This window comes from Felis catus, chromosome A1, assembly GCF_018350175.1.
Source record: "Felis catus isolate Fca126 chromosome A1, F.catus_Fca126_mat1.0, whole genome shotgun sequence".
Taxonomy (NCBI): domain Eukaryota; kingdom Metazoa; phylum Chordata; class Mammalia; order Carnivora; family Felidae; genus Felis; species Felis catus.
The window spans coordinates 139,645,734-139,669,649 of NC_058368.1; the positions used below are offsets into that span (position 1 = coordinate 139,645,734).

The 23,916-nt window shown below is 34.8% G+C and overlaps 1 protein-coding gene across 3 annotated transcripts in view; it reads right to left on the bottom strand.

The window, feature by feature from the left end:
* The window catches only part of CERT1 (ceramide transporter 1), a 105,575-nt gene that overhangs the window by 48,354 nt on the left and 33,305 nt on the right, over positions 1-23,916 (bottom strand). For all 3 annotated transcript variants that reach the window (XM_019835672.3, XM_019835677.3, XM_045062205.1), the window contains one exon: positions 19,051-19,167. In XM_019835672.3, coding sequence (XP_019691231.3) covers positions 19,051-19,167 — 117 coding nt within the window. The remainder of the gene's footprint in view (positions 1-19,050; positions 19,168-23,916) is intronic.

Here is a 23,916-nt window from a genome sequence, read left to right on the forward strand (position 1 = left end):
CTTAATGTCACAAAACTGTACACTTAAACATGGCTAAAATGACCAATTGTTACATGCATTTTACCAATAAAAATTGGACAGAACAAGGATAAAAAGATGATAATAGGAAAACTTTCAGTACTATTTCTTTATAGGTGAATCACTTATCCCGACATAGCTCAAATACAACTGTCTCAGTGAAGCCTTTCTTATTACACCAGGCAGTGCGTCTCTGTATTCTCAACCATTCTAGAGCATGATTACGGCACTCAATTAAAATAGTTTTACACTTTGTAATTACGACTGGAGTTGGAACTTCTAGAAGAAGATTGTATCTTTAAAAAATTTTATAGTAACTTCAATAGTTCATAACAGAAAGAAAGTTTCCAATTTAGTCAGTCTGTTAAGTAATCATACCATGGAAGATAATTAATTGAACTCCTGGATATTTGGGTACAGTTAGATTCCGTACTGTAGTACTACTTGGGGTTGGCATTCCTCAGAGCACCAATTTTCACTCTTCTTATAACAAAAGCAGTAATAATAATATAGACAAAGGAAATGAACATTTGAAAAAAATACTTCCAAGTACCTGAAACCTGCTCAACTATTTTGGATTTCTGATTACTTTCTATTGTTATTTTTAAAAAGTACTATGGATAATTTTAGTCTTAGTCACAAAACTTAAGGTAAAAAAATATCTAATCATTTCTGGTATCATGCCTAGTAGCAACATTTAGAAGGTTTTTAGATTACTTGATTTTCAAGATTAAGACTAGGAATCACTAAAATTAAGCACGATGTATTACAGAAACCATTTCTACTGGCATTTTTACATCCTCTGTGCTCTAGCTCCCGAAAATCCAGTACATTTCCTATATACCTATTGGTTTACCCAAGACATTATTCTAACTGAAAAACATTCTTTTAGGTATAAGAACATTAAGTTTTTATACTGATTTAATTACTAAATTAAATGTTTGTGTTATTGTCTTTGTGTAAATGATACTAATACTAGTTCAAAACATTTTCCAGTTCAGTATCACTTCATTTAACCGAAGTTCATTATTCTAGGAAGAAGATGGAAAAGGAGGAAGAAAGAGAAAGGAGGAAGAGGAATCCAAAATCAAAAGAGTAAAACAGCTCATGGAAAAGAGAAAAGTACCTTAGGCGAAGAGACTAGAAACTTATCCATGTGAAAACCTCTTAAAATTCAAACTTCCAGTATATACTGGTTGCCACACAAAGTGAAATTATCATACTTCAATAATGGTCATTAATAAAACACTCTGTGAAAGATACTGCAATATGTTCTTAACTATGAAGTTACTAAGAAATTACATACAAACTTAAGACTGCATGGAATCAAAGCTCTTCTCCAAGATTTACATACGTCATCCTAACACAATTCCATACCTCAAAGCAAAACAGTGTTTTAGTGATGAAGCAAAATATGTATTTTTGTGCCAGGAAAACTATTCATGAAAGGGTAAAACATGCACTTTATGTAAAATTGTACCTCAAGAAAATTGATATTTTTTTTAGAAGATAAAACTAATCCATGACAAAAGAAAATAGGCCAGGGAACGGGGGGAAATGGTTACAAAGAGGCACAAGAAAACTTGGGGGTACAGGTTATAATTGTCCAAACTCAACTGTCCATTTAAAATGGATACATTTTGAGGCACCTGGGTGGCTTAGTCAATTAAGCTTTCAACTCTTGATATCGGCTCAGGTCATGATCTACACAGTTGTGACACCACGAGCTAGCTCAGTGTGCTCTCTCAAAAGTTAAAAAAAAAAAAAGAGGAGAGGTTTGAAGAATGTAATTTGTACCTTAATAAAATAAAAGAAGGTAAGCTTGTTTCAATATCACAGAATCCTACCAAAAGAGAATTCTAACAATCATATAGTTTACAAAAAATAAGACTTTTGAAATAATATCCTAAGCTAGGTTCTTTACCTAAAATGGCTCTAGCTTCTTCTCCTGTCTTTTGATAATAATGTTAACTTTCTAAGGGTGGTGTTTCTACACTTTAATTGTATTGGTTTGGTAAAGTTTTTCATTCAATTTCAATACAGAAGACTGGGGGCGCTTGGTGGCTCCGTCAGTTAAGCGTCTGACTTCAGCTCAGGTCACGATCTCACAATTTGTGGGACCTCACACTTTGGGCTCTGCACTGACAGCTCAGAGCCTGGAGCTTGCTTTGGATTCTGTGTAGTCTCCTCTCTCTGCCCCTCCCCTTGTGCTCTCTCTCAAAAATAAAATAAACATTTTATAAACAAATAAATAAATATAGAAGGCTAGAATTAAAAGTGAGAGGAACCTATAAGACTAAAAATATAAGGTACTCCGTAAGTCACTTATCTCAGACAACTATGCGTTATTCATTAGCAAAGAGAAATTAATCTGAATTGCCTGTTTAAACACAAAACCCTCTTTTGACTTATTTTGGATGTTTATTTGTAAAATATTCAAAACCAAACTATTTGAAATTTAAATAAATCTACCCTCTCCATCCAGTTGCATTTTATCAATGGGTCTTAGAGGAAGTAAAAACTGCTTATTTTTAAAAGATCTTTTCTTTTAAGATCTTGAAACAAAATAGAAATACAACAAAGTTTTTCTAAAAGTACCTTCACCATAAAACATATCTTTTATCTTCTTGTCTATTTTTTCAGGTTCCACTATTTCAAAACAAGTAATATCTCCTCACAACTAAGACGTGATAGAACAGAGACTCCACTGTAGCAATATTGATAGTGTTGTACATTTTATTTAAGTAATGGATAGTAAATGAATGTGGAGGCTGCGAGTTTAGTGTAACTGTATTTCTACCTCTAATAAAGTTTCACTTAAATAAATTCCATTATGAATTATATAAAATCATTCCAATGAAAAAGAAATATACTAAGCAATTGTGTGGTTATTCAATTTAAACAATGGAGCTTTGTGTTACTCTATTTCAGTTAATAACTGCACTAAGATAAATTTAAATATAGATAAATGTTTAACAAATATACATACAAATACACACACACACACTCACACACAAATGAATCCTCACTGTTTAAAATCTAGTCATTCTGGAAATGTTTGTGATTGTACAATGATACTGACACTGCATAAAACATTCTTAATGGTATACACCACAGCATTTAGAGTAATTTTATGACAGCCACAAAATGGATCAAATCATCTTTGGGAATCACAGAATAAAAATTAGAGAATACTCTCATTACTTTAAAAGAATAGATTCAAGGGATGCTTGGGTGGCTCAGTTGGTTGAGCATCCACCTCTTCATTTTGACTCAGGTCAGGATTCCAGGGTCATGGGATCAAGCCTTATGTCGGGCTCTGAGCTGTCAGCTGGGAGCCTGCTTGGGATTCTGTCTCTCTCCCTCGGTCCCTCTTACCCCACTCGTGTTCTCTCTTTCTTAGATACATGAAAAGTGAAAAGCAAAAAAAAAAAAAAAGGGATAGCTTCAAACTGTATAATTAAGCCTGAATGCCTTTCTTGTTCATGTGATGTGGCTCTGATTTAGATTTCTCTAAAAACATCTAATCTATCACCAAAGATATCAATATTTTAAAAACATTTGGTCATAAGTGCTAAAAATATTTCTAAAAGAAAAGTTATAGGGGCGCCTGGGTGGTTCAGTCAGTTGAGCGTCTGACTTTGGCTCAGGTCATGATCTTGCGGTACATGAGCTGGAGTCCTGTATCGGGCTCTGTGCTGACAGCTCAGAGCCGGGAGCCTATTTCAGATTCTGTGTCCCCCTCTCTCTCCGCCCCACCCATGCTTGTGCTCTCTTTCTGTCTTTCAAAAATGAATAAACATTAAAAAAAAATTAAAAAAAAGTTATAAAACTATTCTGAAAAGGGACAACGTTCCTGGCATCTCCTTTGTCTTCCCAAGATATTCAGTTTAAAGGCAGCAATACTCATCCTGAATTTATAAGGTATGTTATTTAAAGGTGATGTGGGGTGAGGGAAGAAGGATGGAAATGGGGAAAAATTACTTTATTGTCACAACTGATATTCTGTTAAATGTTCTTAAAAACTGTAACATGCTTTTAAAATCTCATTGGTATGATTGGGAAACTTCAGAGGCATGCTGGCTTTTTCTTAATGTCACTTACTTTTCCACAAGAAATATAAAGTTGAGCTTAATTAAAACCTCTAATCACCAATATGTATTTTGAAAACACAAAATTCTATCTAAAATTAATAATGCAGAATTCATATATAGTTACTATAGGAATATTTTCCTTTCAATATATCTGCTTAAATACTACAATGAGATCACACCTTTATTATAATATTCCTTTTTATTAACACCACACACACACACAAAAGTCCCCAAACAAAAACAAAACGCACTCTTTTGGCCACTAGATGGGATCAGTAGCATTTTCCAAGTAGCAGTACACTTGGAAAACTGAGGTTACTACTGGTCAAAGTACAATAGTAACGTTTAGACTAATTCCTTTATGTGTACCTTTACCTTCTGTATTTTCACTTTTTGAAAAAACTTAAAAGCATAATAAATTAAATCATATAGTTCAAAGTTATGAATTTAATAAAACACCAGAAAGGCCTAAAAACTGATTTGAAAAGAAAACTCCCTCAAAGACACAAATTTTATGGTTTGGCTTAATCATGTGGGAGATAAACTTATATATTCTCATTTTGTACAATCTGTTCATCATCCCATCTAGATTCCAAAGGCCGTGGTTAAAAATCATAGCAAAAAGGCTGACTTATTTTAATAGCACCTGCCTTTTGAAAAGCTCATTCTTTTTCCTAGTAACACTCTCCAACAAGAAACACAGCAAAGAAATTTAGACAAATTAAGTAACTTCCTCATGGTGTCAAAAACCATCTAGTTATTAGTGTCAAAGTTCCCCCTAACTCCAACAACACTGTCTCTTTCCATTTTAATTACGGAGAGAATATACAAGATTAATATAAAAACAATGGAGCATTTTCTAGAAATTAAAATTCTGAAACCCATAGTAAAACCAAGTAAGCTTGCTATGCTATAAACATCCACACATCTACCTTCAATACTATTTTAAAGCAAACCACGAGAAGCAAGACACTATTTAACCAAAAGGACTGTGATTTAAAATATCACTTAAGTTGCAGTGGAAACAGTTTTATTCTTGTCTAAGTCAACATAAACATATTATTTGAGGTAAGAAAATTTGGCAGAACAATTTCATGTCCGTAAATATTAAAATCTCATCCATTTAGACTTTCAAACACTGATGGACCCCCCTGAAACAGCAGCGGCCTCCAGAGTAACAAGAACACAGGGTAAGAGAAGACAAGGCTCTAGCATCACTGTAACCACTAGACAACTACACAATCAGTTACTATCTTCTTGGGCTTAATTTTCTAATGTTTAAAATGATATGAGTAGTCTAGGATCATAATTCTCTGTGCCAAACCTAAATACCAAAACTTAAGCTAAAAATGTACATATGCAGTGGAGGCCAAATGTAAGGCCAACTGTAATTCCTTTTTGTTGAACCAGACGGAAAGATGTAACACAATTCATCAATTTAATGTATCAGATAAAGAGAGGTTGAACCCACCCTGATTTCCAGGAATTGTAGCACTTCATGAATCAAAGAAATTTTAAAATATATTAAGAAAATGATACCACAGAGGATTTTTAACATATTCTGGCTGCCTAAATCCTAGCAGCCCTCCACTAAATACTATTTGCTTACTCTCAAGATATTTTTCTCAAATAATACTGGAAAATAGAACATTTGCTCAGATTAGTCCTATAGACCTTTTTCTTTTCAGATCCTAGTCATTCTTGTATCATAATTTAAAAAGCAATATCAAGGGCGCCTAGGTGGCTCAGTCAGTTAAGCGTCTGAATCTTGGTTTCAGCTCAGGTCATGATTTCACGGGTAGTGAGTGGTTAGTGAGTTCAAGCCCTGCATCAGGCTCTGCACTGGCAGTGTGGAACCTGCTTGGGATTCTCTCTCTCTCTGTCCCTCCTCTGCTCATGCTCTCTCTCCCTCAAAAATAAATAAATGAACTCAAAAAAAATAAAAATCAGTATCAAGTAAATGATTTGAGGGTCATTTATGGAACCTGGCTATTTTGCATTTTCTTCTGCTGGAACATGAGATGAGCTTTCATTTACAGAAATATCTAAACATGCAAAGGGTTGTACTGAAATCAGACTGGAGGAGTTAACCAGGGCCTTATCACATGCCCTAGTTAAGTGTTAAAAAGAATGTTAGAGGAACAGAAGAAAATAAGACACTGCCTATTACAATCCCCCAAAATGCCCAAATACAATATGGTACTATAGAAATAGAGGGTAACAACACTCTCTTCTTGACTTTAGAACTTCCTTTCTTGCACTTAGAATTTCAGGCTTTAGATTCCATAACACATCCTTATAGCTAAAGGGGAAATTAGTAAGGTACAAAGTACTTCCTCTGTAGCAAAAGCTGTTGACACAACCAGTGATGCAAAAGATGATTCTAAACAATTGTGACACTCTGAAATTCAGACTTATCTTAAAAAAATTTTTTTCTCCTTCCTTTAAGGGAATCTGGAGGTCCAACTGTCTTTTTTTCTCAGTGACATTAAAATGGAGGTGAGAAATAACTAGATAGCTATCAAACGAAGCTGTATAAATGAAGTCTGTTAAATAATTTTTCCACTCTAGTTTTAGAAAACAAGTACCAAGGGATAGAGAGATCTTTTTTGTTTTTCTTTCAGAGGAGGGCTGATGAGAGTTGAGTAACTTTCTAAAAAATGGATGTTTTAGATATTAATTCCAGAGAGCCACCTTGGATAAATTGTAACAACAACAGTAAAAACTAATATTTAAGATACTTACTTTGTACCAGGCATGATGCTAACACTTTAAGTGCATTATCTCATTTAATTCTTTCCATAGCCTATGTGAAATAGGTATTATTAGTATACTCATTTTACAGGTGATTTTATTTATTGTCTTCAGAGTCACACAAATGGGAGCCAGGATTTAATTCCAGGTTCAAGAGCCCATGATGTTACTTATTATATGCTATATTGCCTCAATATCCAGAGACTTTGCTTCTACTTCTTTCAAATGTATCCCTTTTTCTATTTTCCTATTGCTATTCCCTAGTTCTGGTCAATGAGTGACTCATTGGGATAAATTCTCCAGCTTTCTAACTACTTTCAAGTCTTGTTCCTCTTAAAATCCTTTCTAGTATAACCAGAGTAGTCCTTTAAAAATAGATATCTGATTCTTTACTTCCTGTTTTAAATCCCATTTGGCTTCCTATTTCCATAAGATCAAGTCCATACATTGCCTATAAGGCAATGTTAGAGGGAGAAATAGAATTACTCTAAACTACTATCAGTATCCATAAGCATTTACTGGCCATTATTTAAAATGTGTTACATCAGAATTGCTGTAATGGAGTCTTTTGTTCTAGCATATCTTTGTCGTAAGGAGATATCACCCGTTTTGAAATAGTGGAACCTGAATTAATAGACAAGGAAATAAGTGTGCTTCACAATGAAAAAATCTTTAATAATACTTTATAGTATTTATATTATATCATAAGTGCTTGATAAATGTTAACTAATATATTTCTTCTTCACCCCCCTCACACAGGAAGGATATTCCTTTATATCTCTACTCCAAAAACACGTAACAGGGGAGAATAAATAAATAAATAAAGAAGCTAGCAGCAGATGTAACAAACTTATCAATACTACTCTTTAACTTTCTTATTTTATAGTTTGCCCTAGAAAAAAGGGTCATTGCATATCTTCTTTCAGAAGGAAGTTCCAAAGGCACAGGATAAAGAAGTCATAATTCTATATTTTTTTCCTCTAAGTGCAAAGAGATGACAGTGGCAAAATGACTTTTTGAAGCTCCCTTAAATGTCCCAGTAAGAGAAAAAAGCAGATTTTCAATGTTTAGTAAGTATTTGCAGGTTTACTGAAATGTTAAGAGTATAGTTAGCCAAGGAAACTGAACCATAAATTCTCTGCAAAGATCCTGAAAGAAATACATTCACATAAAACAATGGTAAGCAAATGAATGTTCTTTATTATTCTGAAACTTTGGCCTCAAACCTAAATTTTCTAAAGAAGGTACGCATTCCTTTCTTAGGGGTTAAGGGAGAAATCTAGATCTGTATCAAACACGAAAAAATACACATAACTTATTCCTGGGTGGAGGAAAAGCAACAAAACAGTATATTATCATTTAAGTACAAATATAAGTCTGTACATGCAAAGGAAGTATCTAAAGAATGAATAGTGGTCATTTCTAAATGGCCTAAATATTCATTTTCTTTTTTGTAGTTTTCAGTATTGTCCATATTGTTTGAAGTATTTATAGTAATCAAGTATCACTTCTACAAAAATAAACACAAAAAATAAAGTCACAGAACACATTTTTAATGTATCTCATTTAAAAAGGGTCAAAAAACTAATAATACTGGTAAAGTTGCAGTGAAATGAATACCCACGAATTCTACACATGGAATGTACATTAGTGCAATCCGTTCTGAAAGCACTTTTGACAACAGATATCAAAAGTGCTCATATCCTTAAACCTAGCAATTCTACCTCTCAGAAACTATTATAAAAACACAACTAACCTGCAGAAAAATGCTTTATGTAGGAAGGCAGTAAATACTAAATGCAAAAACCAAAAAAATCTAGAGGCTTAATAATATGAAATATATACTAAAATTACAGTACATTAAAACACTAACAAAGCTATATTGTAAGAAGAAAATTGTACTAGATGGAAAGGAAAACAGGATAGAAACTTTATCTCCATAAGGCTTTGGTGAGGGCATGGGATGTAAACATAGAAGGTAGTTTTGTATTTTTTTTCCTTATAATGATTAAGTATTACTTTTAAAAACCAGAGTGGGACAATAAAATCTAATCAACAGAACTATTCTCAGGAATGATTTTTAAAGACTTGAATTAAATGATGACAGTACATAATTGCTCCTTTATCCCTCTACAGACCAAAGGGATGCGTCTGAAAAGAAAAAGGGACTAGAAAATGAACAGTGATAAAAGCATTCCTACCAATGATCATACCTGGTCTGTCAAGGACATGGACGTTCTGTGACTAAACACTGACAAAAATGTTTTCAGCTAGGATATTCATTTACTTTGCTACCTATTCTTATTGTTTCTAACCCAAAGCTATACTTCATCCTTCAATTCCAAACCAACCCAGAATATTTACCAGACAATAAAGACGACAACATAAGCAAATCTTTTTTTTTTTAATTTTTTTTTCCCAACGTTTTTTATTTATTGTTGGGACAGAGAGAGACAGAGCATGAACGGGGGAGGGGCAGAGAGAGAGGGAGACACAGAATCGGAAACAGGCTCCAGGCTCCGAGCCATCAGCCCAGAGCCTGACGCGGGGCTGGAACTCACGGACCGCGAGATCGTGACCTGGCTGAAGTCGGACGCTTAACTGACTGCACCACCCAGGCGCCCCATGCAAATCTTTTTTTAGGCTATTAGCTAAAAGGATTTATTTAATGAAAAGAGCAGTTTTGTGTTCTTTGATTTTTTAAGAAATATTTTCTCCCAGATAATGTCCAATATATTCAGCAAGTAAAATCAGAGAAGTTTTCACTGATGTCAATATGCGTGAGCCATGCCACCCACTACTACTTTTCTACATCAAACACAGAAAGAACAGAATCCAATCTGTCTTGGTAACTGTCAGAAATCTTCCCTCCTGATTAAATAAAAATTCAAATATAATATTGAAACACTGTAAAAAATAACTTTTGTAGCATAAAGTCTCATTTTAATATTTTCTACAGTAATGATATAGAAGTTACTGAACTCTATATTAACTGACTCCTTTAGTCTTTCTTATCTAAAGAAACATTTTCAAAGCAAATTAGAGACTAATAAAGGATAGAAGAAAAAGCTGAAAAGTTAATAGTATTTATGTAAATTGTTAGTAGTAAGTATGCGGCAAGCATTATAAAAACTTGCAAATTTGGTAAATGCCATACAAAATTATAGATTACAGTTTCAGAATATTATGTGTGTATAACTGCCAATCAATCCCACCCTACCCAGAGCACATGTAAATATGCAATTAATTATAAATGGACCAAGAGTGGCCAGTTCCTAGAAACCTAGAGTGAAGAGGCAATCAGGTTTATTTAAGATATTTACTTTGAGGAATGTCAAGAGATTCGGGCAGTTAGGAGTAGGAGCTGAAGCCAAAAAGAAGCCAAACAGGAAAAGGTCATGACAAACCAACAAAAAGAAACTAAGAGTAGGATGGGAGAACAAAAGTTATGAATAAACAGGAACTATGAAAGAGGGAGAAGAACAGACTGAAACTAAGCTACATTAACTATAGGTGGGGAACAGGTGATGGGACAGTAACAGTTTTGTGAATAAGAGCACTCAGAGTTAAGTATACAGATCCAATTTTCTTTGTAGGCAGGGCATTCTAATTTTTCTTGGTTCATGGCAATATTCTCATTTCTCAAGGTTAACATGAGTTGACCTTACTTCCTGTAACTTAAAAAGCTTAATTAAAATGAATGGACGTGTGGTCAATACCTATGGGATCTTTTCAAATTTTCAATATTTATCTGATCTGGACAACTATGTTCAGATTTAGCAGATGTTACAAAAGTCTCCCAAAGTGTCTGCACCAATTTGCACCTGTTACTCTACATCCTCACCAACACTTAGTATTAAGTCCTTTTTTCTTTTTATTTATTTATTATTATTATTGTTGTTGTTTAAGGTCACCCTGCCTGGCGGATGTGCATTTCCCTGATAACTAATGGCATAGAGGACCTTTTCACATGTTTATTATCCATTTGAATATCCTGTTTTATGAAATGCCAGTTCCAGTCTTTTGGATATTATTTTTTAAGTTTACTTATTTTGAGAGAGAAAGAAAGAGAGAGAGAGAGAGAGAGAGAGAGAGAGAGAGAGAAAGAGAGAACACAAGCAGGGAAGGGGCAGAGATAGAAAAGCTCAAGCAGGTTCTGCACAGAAACCAATGCAGGGTTGAATCTATGAATTGTTGAGATCAGGACCTGAGCTGAAATCAAGAGTCAGATGCTTCACTGACTGAGCCACCCAGGTGCCCCAACTATTTTTGTTAAATTGAACTGTAAACTCTTCTTACTGATTTGCAGGGCTCTCCTTGTCTTTTTGACATAAATGTTGTCAAGCTAGATCTCAACTAGCTACACAGTTAATGTGATTAGCTGCCTAAATATCTTCTTTTTTCCCTGATGTAAAATCCTCTGATTCCTCTAGGTAAAATATACCATCTAGGTAAAATATACATCTAGGTAAAATATACACCTTCCACAATTAAAAGAGCATGGCTAAAAATTCTAAGCTAATGACATTCCCTCTTTTCTGTATGATATACTTTACTGAATATTTAGAAATCAATATTTAGAATTCCATCATATGGAAATGCAAACTGCAAATGGCAGCTCAGGTGAATTAAGCTTTCAAAAATTCTAGGTAACAAAACCTTACAAAGTTATTTTGAAAGCCCTTGGCAATTAAGTTATTTTTTATTCCAGAACACTAAGAATATTTAAGAGGGTTGGTAGTTTGTTTTCCTTGATTTCACCTCAAACCTCAAAAGTGCTGGCTGGTAGTATCTACATTTAGGTGTTAAAAAAATTATTAACCATGTATGGATTATCACTGCAAGCAATTTACCGATTAACTCACTGGTAGGAACTGACCAAAGTCTTGACCTTAATCCAGAGACATAAGGAACTTTTTTTTTTAATTTTTTAAGTTTATTTATTCATTTTGACAGAGAACAGAGCTCATGAGTGGGGGAGGGGCAGAGAGAGGGAGAGAGAATGAATCCCCAAGCAGCCTTTGTGTACAGCCAGCACAGAGACCGATGTGGGGCTTGAACTCACAAACTGTGAGATCATGACCTGAGCCAAAGTCAAGAGCCGACGCTTAACTGACTGAGCCATCCAGGCGTCCCGACATAAGGAACTTCCTCTGCTAGTTCTTTGTAGTTCAGTTGTGATCCCAACCACTTGGGTTTTTCTACAGCTTATACGAGAAAATGACAGACCTTTGACTACTTCAGCAGCTGCTAAATTTGCACTTCTCTCAAAAATTAAAACTTCTGAATGTTAAGAGAAAAGTAAAATTTGATTCCATCTTATTCCCTCCATCACTATGGTATGATGCAAACAGGTAAATGGAGAACTAGTAATCCACCAATCTCATGAAATTACTTATATAAAGAATACACCAAGGGTGCGTGACTGGCTCATTCAGAAAAGTGTCCAACTCTTCACCTTGGGGTCATGAGTTCAAGCCCCATGTTGGGTGTAGAGATTACTTAAATAAATAAAAACAAAACAAAACCAAAAATAGTCGTTAAAAAGTTACATTTGCACTCTTAAGCCTTTGCCAAGTAGATCAGATTAAAAATGCAAAGCTAGGTTTATATGATAATCATTTATAAAGCAGACAACTATAGAATCTCCAGTATCTGTTAAGAACTTTTACCACTATTATAGTTCATTAAATATGGCAGAGATAGTATGACTTTACATGACCTTGGCATTTAAGAAGTGCTAAGAACAGGTGTATTCTGTCATCTAGCTATTTTTAAATAGTTTCCTAATAAGCGTATGTCAAATTTAAGACAAAAGAAAGTAAAATTTCAAATAAGCAGAAACTGCTCCTAAAGATAGAGAAAAAGCACCAAAATCAAGCTGACCATGAGACCGTACATGAAAAATTATTTAATTATGCCAAATAGCAACACAGTTTCTAAGAGATCTTCAAAGGGAGTCTTGGGTATCATTTAGGTGGCTCAACCATGAGCACATTTTGGTAAGAAACTTTTTTCATACTCCATCTCATTTCAAGTAAAATGTGTAAGTTCTTTTCAAAAATTGTCTTCCATCTAATTTCCTCGGAAATCCCTAAACTTCTCAGACTAAGAATAAGCCTTTCTTCTGAAAGTATTCAACAGAACTTCAGATATGAATTAGTGGGCCTTCACAAAAGCATAGGAATAAATCAGCAAACATTAAATTATGGAACTGCCTACATGCAGATTCCCACTACAGAAAATGAACATCTGTATAATCATTACCATTTGGATTCTTCCTGCTTAACTATGTATCTTCCTACGACTCCTCATGTTTTGGATAATTTCCAAAATGTGGGAAAAGTCTGTGTGGCCCCTGATCACCAACATTTCAGATCTACTAAGGTTTTTCCCTTATGGAAATAAAGGAATGTCATGGCTACCACAAACAAACTCTATCTGAGCCAAAAAGCGTAACTTTTTCAATATGATTCTTAAATCTGCTAGTGCCAGGGGAGCCTTCCTACTAGTTTTTTTGAGGTGTGGGGTGGTATGGTGGGGCAGTATACTCATTTCACAGTAAGAAACTGTTTAGTTAAAATCATATTTATTGCAATTGTAGAAGATCCTAGGAATAATCCTATGACTCTTTTAGATAATACCATCAACAGACAGCTTATCACATTTCTTTGAGAAGCTAATTATGCAGAAAATGTTCACAGAGGCCCTTTGATAATAGACCATCCATATTAGAAAAATGTTTAATCCAAATAAAAATAACACCTTATCTTTACCTTCATACAGCTTTTAGTCTTCAAATAATTTTCATGAACACCATCTCACTTGACCTCAAGACAGTATGAGAGATGGCCAAGAGATTAAAAAATTACAAAAAAACTTTGTCTTTAAAAATCATTTTATTTAGTAGTGTCTCAAATCTTACGAAGAAATGCAGAATATGAATGGACTCCACACAATACTGCACACTATTGCATAATACTCCACACTATTGCAAAATAAAATTACTGGTCTGGTATACGTATGCCCCTTGGTATACTTTAAACCGAAGTAGATTCTTCAAATATAAGAATGAACTCAGGAATATCTTTCTTCCACAGGGGCTACTGTCTAATGTCACACCGAATTATGCAACTAACTTCCAATATAATGAGAGCATTTAAATCACAGAATCATCTTTCTTAAACTTTTCTTCTAGTAAGCAAGTTATTCTGAAATGAATACCAAGGAGAACAAAACAATAGCGGAGAATATAGAACGTAATGGATTTCTATTCTAAGATCAATCATGAAGAATGAAAGAAAAACAACTTCAAAAATTCCAAATTTTCCCCACAAAATTTGTTTTACAATACTGTAAATTGTTTCAACTGGAAAATTTATGTGCTCAATGCTTTGCTGATTCCTACAAAGTTGTGTATTTGAGTCTTTAGGGGAGCTTATGGTCTAAAATACACACAAGAGATATGAAGAACATATAAAAACTATGGGAATACTGTGATTCAAGAAGCCCAATGATTTTTTTTTTTTTCAACGTTTATTTATTTTTGGGACAGAGAGAGACAGAGCATGAACGGGGGAGGGGCAGAGAGAGAGGGAGACACAGAATCAGAAACAGGCTCCAGGCTTTGAGCCATCAGCCCTGAGCCTGACGCGGGGCTCGAACTCACGGACCGCGAGATCGTGACCTGGCTGAAGTCGGATGCTTAACCGACTGCGCCACCCAGGCACCCCAAGAAGCCCAATGATTTAAGTCAACAAAATATATTCTACATAAATACATATTTATAAGGATGGCAGATGTGCTTGTTGGCTAAAAAACTGGTGCTCAGGTCAGATAGACCTGGACCTGAAAGCTGTGGCTCCTTCACTGATTAGCAATTTGACCTTGGACAAGTTACTTAATTTGTTTCAATTTCTTAATCTATAAAAGTAGGATAAGAATCTTACAAGACTATGAGAGTAAAATGAGATAACGTGTATAATGTTTATCACCATATCTGACACACATTAATCCTCAAAACTGTTAGCTATCACCACCACATTGCTGAAGAAGTCCTGTAAGAATTTTTGGTGTATGTGAGCGTGTGTATGTGTGTGTGTGTGTGTGTGTGTGTGTGCACGTGTGTGAAATGGACTGATACACAGTTATTATAAAGAGTAAAAGGGCTACCTGGGAAGGAAGGAACAGAAACCTTTAATATCTTCCAGATATTAAAAATTACTAAAGCCTGTCAGGAAAGCCCTAACAGAGAGAGGCCCAATAGCAAGAAAAGGCAATGAAGGGCCATCTGATGACATCAGAAGAGAAAAAGGCCCACTCTTCCAAGTGTTCTGTGTCCTCACAAGGGCAGGTGGTGAAATGAGGAATTAACTGTAAATTGAACTGAATGAGCTGGAATGATGGGAATTTATCAATTCTGAAGTACTCTTGGTTTATCATGACTAGGCTACTTTGCTTGCTTGATCATTTTGTTTTGTTTTTGTGCGGGTGGGGAGGGTGATGTGAGGGGGAAGGGATATATACAACATACTGTCATCCTTCCTCCACTAAGTAACTTGTCAAGGTCACACAGTTATTATATAGTATAAGCAGTAGTGCCAAGATTCAATCCCATATCTGTCAGACCCCAGAATCCACTGCTCAAACAGTAACCAAATAATACAATGCTCTTTTTGAGAGCCCCTGGGCAGAAAGATGAATTCGTATTTGTCTTGCATATATATGGCAGTAGAACTCAAATGATAAACGGATCTAATCTGCAGGAGGTGAGCTTATGGGAATGATTTCCAAATACTCAGTCTACCAATGGAACTGAGTGAAAGCAGAAATCAACATAAAATTGAATCCTAAGCATCCAAGAACTAAAAGGTAGTAGAGTCTCATGCAAGTTACTTAAATTTAATCTAAACCTCCATCTTCTCTACTGTAACACAACACTTCCCTCACCTATCAGACGAGCAGGGAGAATATAAAGCACATGAGTACATAATGCAATCATTAATACTCGGGTGATCCTCAATAAATAGTAGCTCCTATCATCATCAACATGCTTTAACAATTTGATATTAATTTTGAGTATCAATATAACAATGCATGCTAAAATAGTAAAATTACTAAATTTAGGTTCCAATATGTAATATTCTTTAGTAATACTGAAGAATGAATTAGGAAATATATCCTCACTACCTCCCTGTTTCTGGTCTACAGAAAAAAACAACAAGAAACCAAAAAAAATTTGCTGTTATGTTTGGAGATACCATTTGAATTTTTTCCCTCCTATTAGTTTACTAACTCAAACAATTTATTTTTGGAATTCATATTCAATTTAAATTTTCATTGATATGTTGCTTAGTTGGCATATATCACATATTTTATATTAAAAAATTATATATATATATATTTGCTTATTTATTTATTTATTTATTTATTTATTTATTTATTTATTTATTTATTTATTTATTTTTAGAGAAAGAGCACGAGCATGGGAGGGGCAAAGGGAGAGGGAGAGAAAGGATCTTAAGCAGGCACCACACCCAGTGTGGAGCCAGACAGGGTCTTGATCTCACGACCCTGACTGAGGTCAGGACCTGAGCTGAAATCAAGGGTAGGACGATGCTTAATCGACTGAGCCATCAGGCTCCCCTACACTTAAATAATTATTAATAAAAATTATAATTAACAATGATTTCTCCTTGTCTATGAATAAACTATTTTTAGAAATCAGGAAGAAAAAGTCTGCATAATGTATCTGAAATCTTGCTGCTGAATCTTTTTTCTAAAAACTTAAAGTTCACCAAAAATCTGTTATCTCAGCTTAAGTCACACTGCACTAATAAAACTCAGATTAAACCTATCCATTGTTCAATGATGCAAAGAAATCAATGATACGGAAGAAATATATGCTTTATGCATCCTTCTTCACTTGTGGAGAAAATACAAAATGGGAACCTGCAAAGAATTCAGGTTCAGCTTTACTAAGAAAAACAAGCAAAATAAGATATGCTTAAAACAGAAAACAAAAATCCCTATAATCAACTAATCAGTTAATCAACTGATTAAGCTTTTAAAAGTCATCTCAGTTAAAAATATAGAAATTAGTTCTACTAAATGATATCTTTAATCATTAGTAAAAGGGTTGGCCCTGATTAAATACACAAACCACGCTACTCTCTTTATGTGCATACACATTTAGCAACTCTCACTGAATGTAGAATACTTCAGTCAAAAACAACAGGTATAATTTAGTAAATTTAGTTGTCACTCTATAAAGCCCTTTCTTTTTTACTGTCATAAATGAGAAAATATATCAGCCACTCTGGTAAGTAATCTTACATATATTATCTCATGTATTACTTATACACACCAAGAAGAGGTAAATTATCATGCCAAAAGTCACATAAGTCATATACAGCACAGGATGTAGTGTTTGAATCGAGGTCAGCCTGGATTCAAAGCATTCAGATTCTGGGATTTTAGCTCACCTCTTTTTTATATAATAGAAAACTATTAGCCATTTTTTCAATTTTTAGACTCTTTTCTGAATAATATAATAACCAACATTCACACGATTTTAAGATTTTATTTTATTTTTTTACATTTATTTATTTTTGAGAGACAGAGAGAGACAGAGAGAGACAGAGTAGGAGGCAGGGAGGGGCAGAGGGAGAGAAAGAGACATAGAATCCGAAGCAGGTTCCAGGCTCTGAGCTGTCAGCACAGAGCCTGACACGGAGCTGGAATTCACAAATGGTGAGATCATGACCTCCGCAGAAGTCAGATGCCCAACTGACTGAGCCACCCAGGTGACCCTAAGATTTTATTTTGAAATGATCTCTACACATAACTTGGGGCTTGCACTCACAACTTCGAGATCAAGAGTAGCAGATTCTTTGGACTGACCCAGCCAGGCACCCCAACACACAAAATTTTAAACCAGTTTTCAACTAAAGCTAAAACAGAGAGGAAAGAAATGGGCATTACAGCCAATTTTCTTTATGCCAGGAAAAATTTTAATCAATAATCAAGAAATAAAAGCTAATGCATGATTCATACCAAAAAGAATGCCTGTCATACCTCAAATCAGACAGGTTCTTCTTGTTTATGTGTGTGTGCATGTTGTATGTGTGCATGTTTTGCATCTGTTAAGTGACCAAAACAGGTGTTTCAACTACAACTCTGTGAAACTCAAATAAACAAGTACAGACAAGTATGCAAAGCACAAAGTTCTCTTAAGTCACACTCAGGAATAGCATCGTGAATTTATACCTTTCCCTATTCCTTGTTTTATCATAATATACTGAATTCACTAATGCTGCCGATTAATATCTACTTAGTCTACTTACCAATTATTATTCACAGCTTTAAATTACAATGTGGCTTATACATTTACATAAGAAAGGCTTTCTAAAGGTTTATTATTAGATGGCTTCTTATTTACAAAAATTAAGTGATTTACAAATATTTACACTATGAATTTACCCAAACAGCTATAGAGGACTGCAAAAATTAACATGTAAGTTTCTAAATATTAGGGTTTTATACCCAATATTATTTCAAAAGTCCTTTTATCCAGATCATAAAAGAGGCATTAACTATGAAGCAAATCCTAAGTATAAAAATCAAGAATATGTTTTATTTTTAAAAAGGCATATTTTTTTAATTAACAATTAAACACATTTGTTGGGGTGCCTCTCAACTTGCTAGATGGGGTGCTACCCGACTCATGTATTGTTTAACAAAGTCAATTAGATCTTCAAAAAATAAGTAAAAATATTTGTTGTAGCAAATTGCTTCAGAACAACTCAAGTGTTAGAAATAAAATTAGTTCAAAAATTTATAGGGACACCTGTAAGCGTCTGACTTCAGCTCAGGTCATGATCTCATGGTTTGTGAGTTCGAGTCCGGCATCGGGCTCTGTGCTGGCAGCTCAGAGCCTGGAGCCTGCTTCAGGTTCTGTGTCTCCGTCTCTCTCTGACCCTCTCCTGCTCACACACTTTCTCTCTCTCTCTCAAAAGTAAAAATTAAAAAATTAAAAAAAATTTACACCTGTACTGCTTTAATCTTTACCACTCAAATATTGTTCAACTTTTCAATAACACGTTACATTTAAAAACTTTTTAAAAGAGTTACTACCAGTCTCTTGCTTAATCCTTCATGGATGGATAAACATTGGAGACCCTACCTTGTGCTGTTCGATGGCATCTATCCATTGTTGTCTGTGATCTGGATCCTGAGCACGAAGATACCAAACGCTATCATTTACACTAATATCAAATCGACATTCATCAAAATCATGAGGCTGTGGAGAAAACAGTAGAAAATGAAAAGCTAGTTATATTCTTAGAAGTGTTACACCCTATAGCAAAAATGAACATATACATTCCGGCTGTTCCAAGACGCCTGTTATTCTTTTGTTTCTACTCAAATAACTTTTTTTGAAGATGTCTCACATAAAGAGCACAACAAGAGCATAGTTACCAAAAACTAAGTTTCATTCACTATTCTTATAAATGAGTTGACACGTAAATATATTTAAAAAAAGAACGGAGCTAATATTTTCATCAACTGCTTCCAATTAGCTTAACTAGTGGGAATGCCACCAAAAGCACACACACAAAACAGGCCAAGTTTTAGGGATGATATTTACTACTTTTTCCCCTGCTCTATCATTCAAAAGTAAATGCTCATCATGAATAGTTGTATTTCATTCAATGTGATAAAATATTTTCACATTCTGTGACAAAATAATGTTAACATTTGCCCTCAAATATTTCAAATTAACTTCTAGCTTTTTAAATATCTTTGATAGTAACAGCCAGGAGAGTTTTGAATGAAAAGAAAAATAAAATAAATATTACATCAGACCTCTATTAGATAGAGGAGATTGTCTCTATCAAAATGTAAACATCTCATAAAAATATCAATTATTTGGTTCAGTCTTTCACATTCTTTAAAATGAATATTTTATATCCTTGGCTTTTGTCCAGTAAATGAATTCAAATAAGACAGGACCCCATCACATATACCACCTCTTCTTTTACCAGAGTATTGAGAGTCAATCAATTTCTTCTCCTGTGAACAATTTTATCTATAGAGGGGAAAAAGTTCTCCCTGCCCAATGTAATAATCAACTTATTTGATAAACAGAATCTACATATTGTATTTCTAAGGTTTGTTTATTCTTTCCTCCCTTTAACAGTATCAATCTTTTATTACCTTATGTGTTTGTTTAGGAAAAACATTTGAACTCTACAATGTCCTTTAGATTATGAAACAGTTTCTCTTTTAAGATTAATACAACAAATCATGGTTCTGACTAGCTAAAGGATATAAATTAAGTATTTTCTGAATCACTATATGCTAGACATCATAGTTCAGACTGTGGTGGGAGGTAGAATATACTAGAAAGAAGAAAAAGAAAAAAACAAGACAATGCATACCCTGCTTCAGTAATTAAGAATACAGAAACACATAAAAAAAAATACTTAACAATCATAAATACAATGATTACTAAAAATTTAATGAAATGCCAAACATTCAAGTCTTAAGAATGGAATTCAGTTCCTAAAAAAAGTTTCTTGGAGGAAGGGAAGAATACACGCTATCTGAAGAACCAAGTAAATAATTTAACTGATTAGGTCTACTGTTCTAAATAGGCCAGAAGTTTTTAAACTTCCACTTCACAATCATTCTATTTCCAGCTACCATTCCTCAAAATGTTTTAGTTTGTATTGGGCTTAACATCCTTAAAGCTTTAGAAAATAAGATCCTATTAGTTCAAAATTCACTAGTTTCTCCATCAAATGGTTTTCCTCCCTCTTTGACATCTTCAGAACTTGCTTACAATCTTCCAATGAGTACAATGCCACAATTAAAATATTCCTGAAAAGAGAAACTCACTGCTAGCCTTCCTCTGGATATGAGTGACTTAGTAAAATCTGAAGTCAGTGTTTAAGATTTGCCAAATTCCTAAATCTGCCAAAGTATACCAATTATGATCTTGTCTCCCTCTTTCAAAGTTTAGAAATGCAGAAAAATGTCAAGCTTTTAATAGAGTTACAGAGAAATGGAATAAAATGATAATCTAGAAGGTGGAATTAAAGAATTTGAAAACTTACTATGAGATGCAGTATCTTGATACCTATACACAGAGGTGGTAGTTGACAGAAAATGTACAGTTAGCCAGTTCTACCATCAGCAATCTGACAGGCAGGTGGTAGAAAAGAGGGACGCACCAATTGTCAGATAATATATAGTCTGTGAACACAGAATTCCCAAAATGCAAAAAAGTGAGGGAAGCTACATCTATATAGTAAAGAAAATTACGAACTTCTTAAGAGAATGTGTTTAAGAGAATAAATTGAAGTCTAGAGGTGCCTGGGGGCTCCATCAACTAAGCGTCCATTTTCAGGTCAGGTCATGATCTCGTGGTTTGCAAGTTCGAGCCCTGTATCAGGCTCTGTACTGACAGCGCAGAGCCTGAAGCCTGTTTCAGATTCTGTGTCTCCTTCTCTGCTCTTCCCCCGCAGACACACCCTCTCTCTCTCTCTCTCAAAAATAAATAAACATTAAAAAAAATTTTTTTAAATGTGGCAGTACCCCCCCCAAAAAGAGAATAAATTGAAGTCTAAGCAACTGAGCTTATATATTGTCTCAACACACATACAACACCTCCCAACATATAATCAATAATTGCTTCATTCAAACACAATTGCAATTAACACAAGTGAGTTTATCTCACTCTTCCCAAAACCAAGCTGTGCCCCCACTGAGAACGCACACAATAGAAGGAAGCCAACATCAGAAAGGAAAACATCAAGGAAAATGTAGGTGGACCTCATACTTTACCATGTCAACATTCATTGTTAAGGACAGAAAATATACCAAAAAGTAAAATGGCACTTATACCTGTCTTGGTTTGTCTTAGTTCTTTGGGATTCTATAACACAAAAACCATAAAGTGGGTAGCTTAAACAGAAATTTCTCACAGTTCTGGAGGCTACAAGTCCAGATCAGTGCCAGCATGGTGGGGTGTTTGTCAGGGCCCTCTTTCTGGTTTGCAGATGGTTGCCTTCTAGCTGTGTCCTCACGTGGAGAAGAAGGAGAGCTCTCTGGTCTCTTCATCCCCTCATAAGGATGCCAATGTCATCATGTAGACTTCAGTGTCATGACCTCATCTAAACCCAATTATCTCCCAAAGGCCCTGCCCCACCTCTGATTACTATCACAATGAGAATTAAGGCTTCAACACATGAAGTTGGGGAGGACACAAACATTCAGCCCAAAGCATCCATTATCTGCCAAAATAACCTTATAGGAACAAGAGGCATAAATCCACAAAGAAAAAAAAAAAAGAAAAGTTTTCAACAAAATTTAAAAGTAGAATGCAGTAACTGACTCAGCAGGCTTGAAAAAAAACTGAAAATTAAACATCTACAAGAAAAAAGAAGGCAAAAGAATCAAGCCAGTTTGTATGCAATTATGGAAAAGCAAGGGAACTGGAAGCATCAGGTAGCCATAAAGGTAAAGGCAAGGGTGGAGCTGAAAACAAAACTGACCAAGAGTTATTAAAAGGTAAACTAGATCCCTGGAATCCCAAGCATTGGTGACTGCTCACCTACCACTGTACAGTGTTAGAAGCCCCACCCTTGGCCCTCAGAGAGATGGTATGAGACAGGTGTAAGAAGTAGGGACAGTCTTACACAGCAGTGGGTGTGGGGTGTAGGGAAAGGGAAAAAAAAGCAAATCAGAAAGTATTTATACTAAAGATCTTTCCCCTACTTGACTCCCAGAAACCTAGCACTCACACTCTCTCCTTCCATCCTCTTCTGTCTATAGGAAGATTCTTCCATGAGAAAATTTAGTCCAAGAAAAAAAACATATAGTAATGATATTTAAGGGTTTCACACCCAGGCACTTAATTGGTATGAAAGTTCTAAACCATGAAGATAAATAAAAATTTATCTTTCAAACCTGGGAGATATGCATCAGTAAAATGAGGGAGTAACAAAGAGAAGCAAGAAGTATTTGAGATCCATGAAAAGAAGAAGCAAAGGGACTTCCCAAGAAGACAATAAGGAAAATTCCAGAAGCAGCATTATAGAAAAGACCCAAAAGTCTAGAACAGTACCACAGGATACTTTAGAAGAGATTTCTCTGGTGCTGGCACAAGTAGAATGAAAGACTATCTGAAAGGTTAAAGTCAGTGGACAGAGTGTAAGAAGACATAGAAACTCAAAGTCAACTACAATTTTAGTGAACTTCATATTGCTTATTTATTTACTTGTTGATGGACAATTGCTTTCACTTCTTGGTTATTTTGAATAAATTTGTTGTGAAAATTCATACCTTTGTAGGGACATACATTTTCACTTCTCTTGACCTAGAGTGGAATGCCTGGCTTATAAAGTAACTATATATTTAAGGAACTGCCAAAAATTAGTTGTATCATTTTACATTCTCACCAGCAGCCTATCAAAGTCCAGTTACTCCTCATCCTTGCTTGGGTTTACTTCTGGACTTTGTTCTGTTCCATTGACCTATATGTCTACTCTTGGGGCACCTGGCTGGCTCAGTCAGTAGAGCAGGCAACTCTTGATCTGGGGGTTGTAAGTTTGAGCCCCGCGCTGGGTGTAGAGATTACTTAAAAATAAAATCCTTAAAAAAAAAAAAAAGAAGTCTATTCTTACTCCCAACACCAAATTATTGCTGCCCAATAGTCTTGAAATCATGTAGTGTATGTCTTCAAACTCTACTCCCCTTTTAAAACCTATTTGGGCTAATCTAGGTAGTTTGCATTTCACATTGTATTTCCAAGAACATTTAGTACCAGGTTGCAGGAATTCCATAGATTTTTCTATAGATTAATATGGAAAGGTGTGACCTCTTAACAATACTGAGCCTTCTAATCCATGGACATTTCTCCAGTTATTCATGTCTTCTTTAATTTCTCTCAATAATCTCACGTAGCCTGTATTATACATGTCCAATCTATAATGCAGGACTGATTCCTAAGTCTTGTTATGTTACTGTACATGGAATTGTTTTT